The following is a 14,240-nucleotide window of genomic DNA, read 5'->3' on the forward strand; positions in this document are numbered from 1 at the left end:
TGGGAAGGAGTATGGGAGTGAACCTAGAGGGTTATGTTTTGGGGGGGGGGGTTTAGTGGTGGGGGGTGTGGAAGGGATTGTTAAGGATTAGGGGAGCCTCCTCCATGCAGACCATGGTTGACCCCTAGCCTCTCCCATTCAGTCATGCACCTCTGCCCTTGTCCCCGTGTGTCGTTGAACCCCCACTCAACCACTCCTACTCCCCTGTTCCCATGTGGCCCTGCACCCCCACTCCAATTCTTCCCCTGGCTCAGTGTTGTCACCTGACTAGCTCCTGTACCCCCCCCTCCAATTTGTGTGACCTCTCCCAGCAGTCCTGTGTGCCCTGCTGTGTGCTCCCCCCATATCCTGTGTTGTTTCCACCTGGCACTGTGGAGGAAGACAGTCTCTGACATTTCCCTTTCTGTGGCTGGCTGCTCTGGCCCATGAGCCAGCTGCCCTCTCTTCTGGCACCACATCAGCCGTGGGTGGGCGAAAGGTGTAATTGCAGCTTCCTGTTGCCTCCCCCATTAGAATCAATGGAGGGGGGGAATTTGCAGGGGGCATTAATTCTATGCTTGCACAGTGGTGCAGAATTCCCTTAGAAGTAGACCTTTCCCCTTTGTGTGCTTAGCTAAATTTGTTAAAACATGGATTATCTTGGAGATGGGCCTTGCCCTTTCCCCATCAGCAGCCCAGAGCCAAATTCCAACTCCAATTTATTCTGAGAAAACAGATTATAATGAATTCTGCTGACCTTCCTGATATTACATGGTTTGCTCAGCCAGAAAGGGAAATTGAAGTACTAGTGCATGACTCAACACAAAATTTGAATTAATAACATGAATATTTACATCTTTCCAGTTAATCTAATACTAGTTTTTTTCCCCCACAAACTCTAAAACAAGTGTATTTTGATGGAAAAATATTTTTGTGAACATTTTCCCTTGTTCTTCTAATAAATATCTTCAGTTCACAATAGAAACAAATAGTTTTACAACATTATTTTAAGATCAGCTAATTGTAAAAGACTTGCAAGTCCCCACAACAACTTTTGTTTCCCTTTTTGAAGACAGGGGCAATGATAACTGGTTAGTCAGATATGAAAAGCAAGATGATGATATTGATCTTTCAGATAAGGTAAGAATTTTTTTTTTTTCCAGAACTAGTCGGTTGACTCATAAAATTTGAGCAGTTTAGCTGGACTGCTGATGTACAATGTGCTTTAACTAGGAATGTGATAGTGTACTCCTTTTGTGAAATATGTGGATTTCTGGTCAAATTAAAATAGAGTGCCCTGGATATAACAATTAATGGACTTCATATGGCAGTGGAAGCAACATTTTGTAGCACATGTGCTTTAACAATAAAGTTATCTGCTAACATATACAAATGCAGTATCTTAGCTACTTTATTGATATGCTTTGTTCATCTAATACTTAGTCTTGGTTTTGTTGATTTAAATTAGATCTTTTGGGCTGTCTTGATGTACAGGAACTCCTCAATTAACTTTGTAGTTATGTTCCTGAAAAATGTGACTTTAAGCGAAACGATGTTAAGCAAATCCAATTTCCCCATAAGAATTAATGTAAATGAGGGTGTTAGGGAAATTTTTTTCACCAGACAAAAGACATATATATATATATACACACACACACACACATGCAATATAAGTTTTAAACAAACAATTTAATACTGGTACGCAGTGATGATGATTATGAAGCTTGGTTGAGGTGGAGGAGTCAGAGGGTGGGATATTTCCCAGGGAATGCCTTACTGCTAAATGAACTAGCAATTGACTAAGCCCTCAAGGGTTAACTCTCACAACACTCTGCAAGGCAGCAGGAAAGGAGGGAGGGCAGACAGAGACACACACCCTGCCTGTGAGAGGAAAAAAATGCGCATTTCCACTTTAAGTAGCTGACCCCAAGCTTAAGTACACTGCCTTGTTAATTAAATCAGCTTGCTGAGCCCTGAGACAGCAGCTGCTGCCTAGAAGCTCCCTCCTTCCCTGGTGTATCTGCCTCCTCCCCCCCACCCCCTGGAAGATGGGATAAGCAGAGTGCAGGAGCAGGGGGGAGGGGGAGACACCATGGCAATCAGTCTCCCTCTTCCCTCCTTCCCACGTACAGCAAGCAGGAGTCTCTGGGAGCAGCTCCAAGGCAGAGGACAGGAGCAGCACATGGCAGTGGGAGGAGGGACAGCTGTTGCACAGTGAACTTAGGGGAGCTGATAGGGGGGCTGCTGGTCCACACTTGTTCTAACCACGCAGCAGCTAGCTGCAATGAGCTGCTCTTCATGTAAGCAGTGGACAAAACAGACGACTGCCAAACAACGTTAGACGGGAGCATTTCGCAACGTAAAACGAGCATGTTCCCTATTGATCAGCAACTTAACATTGAAACAACTTTAACCAGGACGACTTTAAGTGAGGAGTTTCTGTAGTTGCTTTTGGTCATTTATACTGTTTACAGGGGTGAATAAGTGGATCCAAACCGTATGCACCTGACTTGGCCTCATTTCAAGTACTCCCACTTAACGCCTTTATTTTTATTTATTTTTTGGTTTAGTCTAAAGCACTTGTGGTGTTACTAACCCAGCTATATTAAAAAAAAAAAAAGTAGTTTACTGTATACTTAATTCTGTGTATACCTTATAGATATTTTAATTACTAGTAACTTGGAAATGTTCTTACCCTAGGATATCCAATGGACTACCAGTAAAGAACCTGTTATTAAAATTGCTGCAATAGATAATGGTTTAGCTTTCCCCTTTAAACATCCTGATGAGTGGAGAGCATGTGAGTATTGAGTTCTCTAATCTTCAATTTGAGGGAATAACTGTCTTCAGACTGTAATTTGAGAATACTTACTATATTTTCACCATAGTAACTTTTTTGTTTTTATTGAACAATGGTGTATTTTTTCCTCGAGAAAATAAGCAAATACTGAGTGACTTTTTACTGTTTTTTGGAACATGTTTGTGCTTCGTAGTCATTCACTAGCTTTTTTTTTTTTTTTTTCACCCCACCATTAATGGATGTTACTAATAGGATGAATTGATATGTGGGAAGGGATTTAGGGATGCATCTTTCATGTGCACTTTCTGCTTGCTATCATAAAATTTCTCAAGTGCTAAAATTCCCAGATTATTTCTGTAAATGGGAATGGTCCTATTTCTTCCTATTACAAAACAAGCTGCTATTCATCCTTTCGTAATGCTTATTGAAATTAGTAGACAAATACAAAGTGACATACAACTTCAGCCTTATTATGTTAAGGTAATCTTTATCTGGGACAGCAAAATTAAGTACAGTGGATGCTGATTAATACCAATACCAATCTTAACTTGCGTAAGAGCCACATTTTGCTGAGAGTTGATCCCTAGTGGGATTTGGCTATTGGCCTCAGGCATGCTGCTTATTAATACTTTTTGGAAGAAAGGCAGGCAGACTTGTGAGGCTGCAGCCAGGGAAGGAAGCACTGAGATGTGCCAGGCACTGGCCGCAGGGTGGTGTGTGGGTCTGCAGCCAGGGAAGGTATGTCCCAGCGCTTCCTTCCCTAGTTGCAGCCCTGCAAACTTGCCTTCTGCTTATGGGCAAGTTCCAGATAATATAATTTTTTGCTGAGAACTAAGAGGTTGCTACGTGTGGAATCCACTGTATTGTGATACTAAAATTAATAAAATGTATACTGAACAGAAAAATAGTAATGCTCTTTAATCTCAGCATATAAGCCTCCTTAAATTGGACAAGATTGATGCAATACTACTTGTAAAAATACTACATGCATCTCAGTGTAGTTCAAAAGCCTTATCTCCGGGGTGCAGAGCTGCTTTTGTCTAAAAAGCATTATATAACTTACATAAACTTAATCTTGTGTTCTTTCACAGATAGCATTGAGGAAAAAAGTTGCTAGAGTTGTTAATTTTTATTTTTCATGCTATTTTTAAGAAAATATCTTAGCAAATTAAGATTGACCTTTATTTAAAAATTATAGTTAGATTATATTTTTAAATCAAATAATCTAGAAGTAGTTTTATTTGATCATAGACAGTATTTCACACCAAGACAAACTATATAACCGATGGGAAGATAGGGAAAGTAGAGACTTTTATTTTGGAACAAGTAACCTTTTTTTATTTTTATTCTAGTAAATATTTGTTTCCCTAATTACCTTTTTAAAATTTCTTCTGTAGTCTCTCTGAAAAATAAAGCCTTTACAGCAATCAAATTTAACTTGTAATTATGGGCAAACACAGTGAATGTAATAGTGGCAAACAAATTTGGGAATATGATGTATGTAAATAACTTCTGGTAACTGTTGACTGACAGATGGTTTAGTATTTTTGATACCTAATAGCAAGTTATTTCCTAAGATTTCTGCCCATATTGGATCATTTAATTCTAACTTTTACCTGTTAATTAATCAAGAAATTGAACTGTTTTTTCCCATTAGATCCATTTCATTGGGCTTGGCTTTCTCAAGCAAAGGTTCCTTTTTCCCAAGAGACCAGAGATTTGATTCTCCCTCGTATTTCTGACATGAATTTTGTACAGGATCTTTGTGAAGATCTTTATGAACTGTTCAAGGTGATTCAGAATTCATTTTTAATTGAGAGGGGATAGTTAATTGAGTACTATATGTGGAAGGAAAATTTAATTGTTAAGCTAACTTAGAAACTTGTATTGCTTTACTTAATTATTTCACAATATATGATACTGCTTTACCGCTAATGCTAGGATGGCAAAAGGGATACATAGGCTGACATACAGTAGTCATACATCCCCCTCTGTAAATGTATGCCCTTGTATTGTGCACAAAAGGTTTGAAATTGTTGGTAATCAACTTTATTGATGGATAATAGCCTCCTTTCTTACGCTTACATTTTATATAATCAATTAAAAATCACTAAACTCATAACTAAAACATGTATTTAAATACATTTGTCACTTAACGTGCCTGGCAACATGCACTTCAAATAAACAGTAATAACTTGGGGAAAAAGCAGCAAAGAGTCCTGTGGCACCTTATAGACTAACAGACGTTTTGGAGCATGAGCTTTCGTGGGTGAATACCCACTTAAGCTCATGCTCCAAAACTCTGTTAGTCTATAAGGTGCCAAAGGACTCTTTGCTGCTTTTACAGATCCAGACTAACACAACTACCCCTCTGATACTTGGGGAAAAAGCTTCACTGTAATATCAGGTATTAGTGCAGCTGGTACATATTTAAAATATTTCATTTTACATGTACCTTCAAAGCGATATTAAAACCTGTCATTCCATTAAATGAATGGGCTTCCAGACAGAGGTTTTATCAGTTTTAAGATATTCAAACCATATATTGTTGTGAATACACACATCCTTTTACTCTGTTTATTAAAGCAATGAACACAACTATAATCTTAGTAAAGGGGATTTATATAAATTCTAATCTTGTAAAATATGAACATTTATCATGCTGAATACCTCAAATGACTGGGGGTGGGGGCGCATTCAGCATGCAATTTTGATTGGAAAAGTCAGGTCCTGAAACACATTCATTAGTGCAATTTCGTATTTGTCTGACTTAAAATTATTAAAACACCACAATCAAAATTGGCACTAACTAACACCCATTGTTAGTCACAGTAGAAATGCGAAGGATTTAATGGATCTGGAGACAGACCTGTCCTTTCTCGCATATAGGTAGTTTCTGCACACTGGGGTTGAGTAACATTTATGGAAAGGTGGTTTTAAGCTTGCACTGTTCCTGCTCATGCTGTTCCTGTTTTCTCTTGAAGGGTACTGTCAACAGAAATACTCCACTTATATCTGATATATTTTTACTGTTATAGGTAATACCTAATTAATTAAAACTGAAAGACAATAAAGAATCTATTTTCAGTTACTTTGCGCAGTTTATAGCGCCCTATTTTACAGTCTGCTTCCCTGTTTCTCTTATATAGGTCACCTTGTATGGTTCTTTCACACAATAATAAGTGAGACACATTTTAAAATCACAAAAAGAGAGAACCGGGGACAGCTGTAGTATCTTAAACTACTTCTAATTCACTTTGATGTTGACAGTGTCCAAGTCCAGTCTGTCATCTTTTCCAGCTACTACACTTAATTTTATAAATGCTTTTTACTGGAATTTCCGTCCTAGTTATGGTTTGTCTCAATCCATAAACTTTAAAACTTTACAAAAGGTCAGTGCAATTCTTAGAATAAGATTGTGTTTCCAAATACATCTGGTTTTAAGAATGGTAAAATGTTTTGAAAATAACTGCTGTGTTTTTATTTTTAATAAAGACTGATAAAGGATTTGACAAGGCTACTTTTGAAAATCAAATGTCAGTGATGAGGGGACAGGTATGGCTGATTTTTAAATTCTTTATGACCCATTTAAAAAATTCTACCACTTAGTAAGATATTTAAGATTGTTGCTGTATTTCTTAATAGTTGCCTGATTTTTCAGATCTACCTGAAACTAACTGCTGTTAAATTGAAAGGGAGTTATGGGTGATTAATATCTCTGAAAAATCTAGCCAAATGGCCATGAAGACTGAACTTAATGTTTCTTTCCTAGTAGTTGTTCCCATTCGTTAGGATAGAAATGAGGCAGCAGGGAAGCTTATATTGATGTTGGTCTTTCTGTCTGTGTTTTACAGCTAAAGAAATTCTATTTCTGATGCTATTAATGTAGCATCTCTAACAGACTCTATAATATTTTAAAATCAAAGCTTAGTAAAAAAAAGGGTTCTATGGACTTTCAACAAAATATAGTGATAAACTTTGATTAATAAACTGTACTTAGAGAAACTGGCATACAGCTAAATCAGCAATTGAGAAAATGAATTAAACTAGCAGTTAACTTGAGATAAATGTGAATGCTGAGGAAACGTCACTTGACCTTAACAGTATGTCTATTTCTTGAAAGACAGTTTTGGGAAACCTAGCACATCCTAAGTGTGTGACAGAGCAACAGGAACTACTTACAAATCATTCATTGTACCACATGTTTACACCTTGGGATTTACAAATTAAGTGCATTTCAGTTAAACTGCAATTCAATCTTAAAGAATGGAATTCTGTCTAGCGGTTTTATTGAGACTGATTCTGATCAAAATGCATACTTTTTAGTATGATGTTTACACAGTGAATTATTCCACTTTCAGTAGTTTAGCAGTTTATGTAAACACAGATATACCTACTTCCCAGAATTATTGAATGAAATATCAAATGGATAAATTTCTTTCCACCTGTCTTGTGCACCTCTGGAGTACACAACCTGCTTGCTTAGCTGGCTTCTCTAGCATGTAACACACAGGTTATGCTGATTTTGCATCAGTCATGAGTTGTTTGGATCGCTTTGGAGTTCATTTTTAATATACAGTAACCCTCTTGGAGACCAAAGTCTTTGCCACCATAACTTTAGAATATTACATTTTATATTAGCTTGCTAGTCAAAACGTTGTAAGCCAGTAGATCTCCCAATGAAGTTACTATTTTAAGTTGAAGTGCTAGTCTGTGTGCTAATTAATGTATGTATGACTTGAACATAAGATTTGATTTGACAGAAAGTATGTCTTGTCAACAGAGTTTATTTGATTCTTTTTAGCAGATTTACAAGTTTGGGGGTTACGTATGTTGCATCTATAGTTACCTTTGACTTTTGTGAAGCATTTGACTTAGTACTGTATAACATTTTGTTTTAAAAAAGGGCACTATAAAATCTAGAGCGCACGTTGAATGGATTTAGAACTGAGTTACTGACAGATCTCAAAGTAGTTGTCATTGGGGAATCATCGTTGAATCGGGGGTACTTTTTGAGGAGTTCCATGGGGATCAGTATTAGGCCCAATGTTAGTCAACATTTTTGTCAGTGATCTGAATGTAAATATAAATACAGTGCTGATTCAAATTTATGGATGTCACAGACTGGTGGTAAAGGCCAGTCGTACAGATCGGGTGACCAGATGTCCCAGTTTTATAGGAACAGTCCTGATTTTTGAGTCTTTTTCTTCTATATGCTCCTATTACCCCCCACCCCCATCCTGATTTTTCACACTTGCTGTCTGGTCACCCTACGTACAGAATAATCTGGATTGCTTGGTAAAGTGGGCCAAGTCAAAACAAACTGATTTTAATATAGCCAAGTGCAAAGTTAGAGGAATAAGGAAAGGGGCAGTATCCTGGACAGCAGTGACTCTGAAAAGGATTTAGGGGTCATAGTGGACAAACAACTGAACATGCGCTCCCATGCAATGCTATTGCAAAAAGGGCTAATGTGATCCTTGGAGGTAGGGAAGTGAGTTTTACCTCTATATAAGGAATTGATGAGACATAATGGAATACTCTATTCAGTTCTGCATTCAGCATTTTTTAAAGAATGTTGAAAAATTGGAGCTGGTACAGCAAAAAGCCATACAAAATGATTGAAACTGGAGAAAACTGCTTTGTAGTGAGAGTCTTAAACTAAATAGATTGAACTGTTTATCAAAAAGAAGATTGAGATGACTTTATTATAGTGTATAAGTACCTTCACAGGGAGAAGAGAAAGGGCTCCTAAATCTAGCAAAGAAGGAAGAAACAATGACTGGAAGCCGAAGCCAGACGTTATCAAATTAGAAATAGGTTATACACTCTTAACAGTGAGAGTGATTTAATCATTGGAACAAACTACCAAGGGAAATGATAGATTCTCTACCCCTTGATGTCATTAAATCAAGACTGGGATGCCTTTCTGAAAGAGATGCTTTAGCCAAAAACCAGTTATGAGGCTCAATACAGGGATAGCTGGATGAAATTTAATGGCCTAACATATATAGGAGGTCAGATGGGATGAACTAATGGTCCCTTCTGGCTTTAAACTCTATGAATTTGATTTCCTTGTGCTCTTGATTTCAGTCTGAACAATGCAGAAGTTATGCACTTTCAGTTTTACAGTGGCATTGTACGGGGTTAATCTGACCCTTTTTCATAAAAGTCCCTGGCATTGATGTTCTCTGAGTCAAATATGGGCCAAATATGGTACATTAAGTAGCTCTTCCAGCAAAAAAGCCAGTAAAAGCATATTTGTCAAAATGAACTGTTAGGCCTGGTTTCTGAAAGAACTTGTGAAAGAAGTTTGGTGTGTGGACGTATGAAAGTCACATTCCCTTCTTCACAGAGTTATCACTGGGAAGTATTTATCAAGCACCAAACTGATTCAAGTGTGTAACCTTCTCATGACACGCTGGTAACTTGCCACTGAAAATTGATTATTTAACCAAATAATTTTGCAAAACCTTTAACTTCTAGTTTAGAATTCTAGTTTAGAAAAGCCTTTTTTAAATAATAATAGAGATCCAGCTAAGATTTTACTGTTCAGTACCATATTCTCTTAAAAATTCTTAGACCTTTTTGTATTCTAAGCAATTTTCTGAAGATATTTCAAGAATTACACCAAAATGTCTCTTGACTCACAAGAGTCATTGGATTCAGCACAAACTGAGTAGGCCTAGCAGTTACTAGCTGCATTAAGAGACATTCTCTTCTCTTAAGCCATGTATCGTTCAGGGATCCATGTAACTAAAAGCTTAGACACGTCTCTGTGTAAAGGCTATAATAGCATCACTAAAGTTCAGCATAGTCTAGATGCCCTATAACTTCCCATCTTGTAATGTAAAATTGAAACAGAACATTTTTTTTCTAAGGTTCCCAGGGTTCATGACAGACATGAGGGAATAACTAGGATAACTGCATTTTAGGTGGGTTTTAATTTAGCCTGTAATCATTCTCTTGTGATGTGAGACATTTCATAGCTAAAATCTTAGCTGGCAGACTTCTAAGCTAAGAAAATGTTAATGGCCCTCCTGTGTTTTAAGATACCGGTTTCTTTGGAGATGTGCTAGACTATGTAGACCCGAAAGCATTTCTGCATTCTTAATCTGTTCCAGTAGTTCAGAAAAAACTTGCTTCACAAGATGTATTTAAGGCAGGGTTTGGTGTGTATGCTCTCAAGAGAAAAGATTAGCAGAACATTCAGCTGCCCAGTAGTATCTTATGTTGTTTTACTTGCAGTTTTAAAACAATGAGATTCTTTAGGAGAAAGATAACTGAGAAAATAGAATTACCAGAATCCTACAATCAAATTTTCATTGGGTACCAATTATTTTATTTTATTTCTGCAGATACTAAACCTCACTCAGGCATTAAAAGATGGAAGGAGTCCAATTCAGCTAGTTCAGATGCCACGTGTGGTTGTGGAGCGAAGTAGTACTGGAAGTCAGGGCCGAATTGTTCATCTGAGTAATGCATTCACACAGACCTTTCATAGCAGGAAGCCTTTCTTTTCCTCCTGGTAGCAACACAAGAGGAAAGTAAATGTCTGTAATTCAGTAAGCTACTTTACACAAAAGGCTCTGCAATAATGTAATTCTGCTGTATACCGAGGACGCTGACTGCCAAAACCTCAAAACTTAACTTGAAAATGTAAAGATTTAAGAATTGTATTTTGAATGTAATCAAAGTTTACAATTTTTGTGTCAAAATTGTGAATCCTTATGTCAGGGAATGAGAGGAATTTGTCTATACTGTATTTTTATAGGCTGAATTCATACTAAAGGAAAAACTTAGTTTACATATTCTGAGACACTACTTTTGAATACAACATAGAAAAAATGCTTATTGTTGGATATAAATGTGAGCACATAGAATTATAAACTGATCTTTTTTATTTACGCTTTAGAAATGAAGTTCAGCATGTTCTCTCTTTCTTTGATTGTAAAAATGCTATTCAGTGTTACTGCTTACAGATGTCATAAGTTATTCCATGGGTTTTCATAGCCTAGTGAGTTGGAAAAATTAAAATAAAATGGTCATGCATTTAAAAAAGTGCATTAGTGGCAATTTTTGAAACTTGAAAAATACTCCAAAGGTTTTTGAGTTGAGGACCAAAAAAGCACATCTTAGTTTAATCAGAATTAGGGCAAATTTTTGCCCTCATATGTGTACACAACTTCATTTGGCCTCAGTGGGAGTTATGTCCATGTATTGTTGGGTGAAATTTGGTCTTTAGCCTTTTAAGGATCACTTGTATATTTAAATAGCTTACGGAAAATTTTCTGTAATATATCGTCTCCATAGGTAGCATTCTATAGTTCCATCATGACAACAAAATACTACATAGTTTTGTTTAGAATTGATGGGTTGATTGCTAACACTATGTATGACAATTCAATGGAGTATATTAACTGACACCAAAGTAGTTCCCTACCATTGTTGATTGATGAAAAAACTGGAGTGTTGGTTGTTGAGCCATCCCACTTGCAACATTTTAATTTAAACACTCTCCCTTATTTATTGTGGACCAGCAAAAGCAGAAAATAGATTGCAATGTGTAAAGTACAGCAACACTGTCATTGGACTCCTTGCAACCCCATGTTTGTCTGCCACTTATTTGTTTTTCTGTTGAAGCTACACAGTTTAAAATATAGGCTCATCGTCCACATTTGTGGCTTATGTAATATGGTAAATTATTTTTACTTTAGTGATGTCCTTGAAGGTTAGGACCTGGGGTTGGGGAAAAACCTTTGTTACAAATATTGTTGCTTTTAGGAAACCTACAGTTTTTAAGTATTTCAGACATTGCTGTATTTTATAATTCCAAGCAATACTATTAATCCCAAGAACAAAATCCTTGTATACTGTTTTATATAATTTTGGATTGATGTACATATTGTAGCATGTCAGGAATTCACTTGATTTACTAAAATGTCTAAGCCTTAAATGTATAACTTACTGGACTGTGGTGTTTAAAATAAGATGGAGGCAGCCACCTTTATAAGGTTCTATGGCTTCAGTTTTTAGCTGAACAATTTCTTAAATTTTAAAGAGTATATTTAAGGTACTAGGCATGCTTACTTGCAATAAATGTCAGTCTGAAATGGACAGTTTGTGACTCAAGTGTCTTATTTCTTAAGCTGGAAGAGGGCCTTTACAAAAGAGTAAGTGAAGTCTGCATCCAAACCACTTTCTACAAGATAAAATGTACATGCATGTAGAACATTATGTGAATTTTTTCAATATTACATATAATGGGAAAGAATACAACAAAAAACACTTGCAATGCCATTAGTACTATACTAACAAACTTACGTTTGTTTCTAATAAGCAGTTGGATATATTGGATACTAACTTTATTTTGCGTACTTAACATTCTGTTGAGACTGGAGTACTTGCTGTGAAGAAGCTGTTCAGCCATTCATCTATGATGAGAGTGAAACAAGAATTGGTATTCTGAAAATGGTTACAATATTTAGCTATTAGGTAAAGAATATTTACTAATCTAATAAGCACCAACAACAGAAGAAGAGGATGAGTCCTGAATCCTGCCATTTCTATAAACACTTGACAGGTTATTAAAATAATACTCTGCAGTTTCTATCATTTACCTTATATCAAGAGTCACAGTATAAACGCACGTGCTACTGCTCTGTTACAACTTGTCTCCTGCCAATGAATAGTAAGGACCAAACAAGAATTCCTTTTGGCTGACTTTATAAATACTGTGAATAATATGCTTGTGAAACTAAGAAGTGCAGGCAGCTTGACTCTAGCTAATGATCCTATAGTTAGATATTCTTATTTTATTATCACCTGATCATTTCCCTTTGTGTAATGTGTCCATATGTTGTCCAAGATAGCATGTGCATGCCACACTTACTCATCTACACAGCAAAGAACAACCCATGGCTGGCCTGTGCCAGCTGACTCTCAGGGTTGCAGTGCCAGGGCAGTGGGGCTGTTTCATTGATGTGTAGACTTCCGGGTTTGGGCTGAAATTCAGACTCTAGGACCCTGCAGGGCCCAGGAGTCCAGAAGTCTACACAGCAATGAAATGGCCCCAAAGCCTGAGTCAGCTGGCATGGGCCAGCTGCAGGTTTTTCTTTGCTGTGTAGATATATCCTTAATTACCAAGGAAGAGAGTAGGATTTTCCATTTTTTATTTTTTTTTTTGCTATTTTAGTTGAGGGTGACTCCTTGTTTTAAGTGTGTGTAAGTAACATTTGAGAAGGAGCAGAGGTCCTATGGAGTCACAAGGACTGCACTTTTACCATGGGGGAGATAAGCTTTTCACCCACTAGTTTCAGAACTAATATTGTTTAAAGAAGCAACTGTCCAAGTCAGAAGGGCATTCTGTGGTAGCTGATTTCTGTATTTATCTGCCAGTTGACAACCTCCACCTGGCAGCTGAGAGACCAGCTGGATTTTCTTATCCTGTATCTATGGCCATGTCTACATCTAAAATTTTGCAGCGCTGGTTGTTACAGCTGTATTAGTACAGCTGTATAGGGCCAGCGCTGCAGAGTGGCCACACTTACAGCAACCAGCGCTGCAAGTGGTGTTAGATGTGGCCACACTGCAGCGCTGTTGGGCGGCTTCAAGGGGGGTTCCGGGAACGAGAGAGCAAACCGGGAAAGGAGACCAGCTTGATTACCAGAGGCTTCCTCCTTCCACGGAGGTCAAGAAAAGCGCTGGTAAGTGTCTACATTGGATTACCAGCGCTGGATCACCAGCGCTGGATCCTCTTCACCCGAGACAAAACGGGAGTACGGCCAGCGCTGCAAACAGGGAGTTGCAGCGCTGGTGGTGCCCTGCAGATGTGTACACCTTCAAAGTTGCAGCGCTGTAACTCCCTCACCAGCGCTGCAACTTTCTGATGTAGACAAGCCCTATGACTAGTAACAAAGGTTGTGCAGGCTAAATTCTGCTCCATGTGACATCTGTGCAACTTCCCTATATTCAGTGGGGTTGCAGGTATGTGATGAGCACTTACTAAAGAATTTTGATTGAGAAGGAATACAATGCAGTTCATCCAATCTCAGCTGTGTTGATTCTGTAGGCAAAATAGGCATCCACAGCAGTAAAAACTTGTTTGACCGAAGTTGGAAAACAACTCTTGTGCAAAGGGATCAGCTGCTAGTGAAACTTTTCCCTGTGCTGAAGTCAAATTTCAGAGTAGGCCTACAGGGAGGCCTACTTGTTCAAAACCATCCTTTCTCTCTGTGTAAGTTAATGTGCATGAAAAATGTCAATTTAAAAGGTAACTTTTAAAAGTATAAATAAGTTGAACATGTGGATGTCACATTCCAAGAGCAGGGATATAGACAAATCTGATAAAACCTATTAAAATACTGTTCCAGTTCAGCTGGTTCCTCTTGCAGTCTAAGGAGTAGATTTCCCCTGCATTACACCCACATTTGAAAAGCCTGTTTTGAGTGTGGCTGAATGA

General features: G+C 37.6%; 1 protein-coding gene across 3 annotated transcripts in view; it reads left to right on the plus strand.

Annotated features, from left to right (window-relative positions):
- The window catches only part of PI4K2B (phosphatidylinositol 4-kinase type 2 beta), a 40,541-nt gene extending 28,645 nt beyond the window's left edge, over positions 1–11,896 (plus strand). For 2 of the 3 annotated variants that reach the window (XM_030563080.1, XM_030563078.1), the window contains exons 6-10: positions 1,052–1,119; positions 2,680–2,779; positions 4,437–4,570; positions 6,275–6,334; positions 10,138–11,896. In XM_030563080.1, the coding sequence (XP_030418940.1) occupies positions 1,052–1,119; positions 2,680–2,779; positions 4,437–4,570; positions 6,275–6,334; positions 10,138–10,311 (536 nt within the window). In that variant the 3' untranslated portion in view covers positions 10,312–11,896. The remainder of the gene's footprint in view (positions 1–1,051; positions 1,120–2,679; positions 2,780–4,436; positions 4,571–6,274; positions 6,335–10,137) is intronic. The other variant, XM_030563079.1, reaches the window with a different exon arrangement.
- The last annotated feature ends 2,344 nt before the right edge of the window (positions 11,897–14,240 follow it).

This window comes from Gopherus evgoodei, chromosome 5, assembly GCF_007399415.2.
Source record: "Gopherus evgoodei ecotype Sinaloan lineage chromosome 5, rGopEvg1_v1.p, whole genome shotgun sequence".
Classification (NCBI taxonomy): domain Eukaryota; kingdom Metazoa; phylum Chordata; order Testudines; family Testudinidae; genus Gopherus; species Gopherus evgoodei.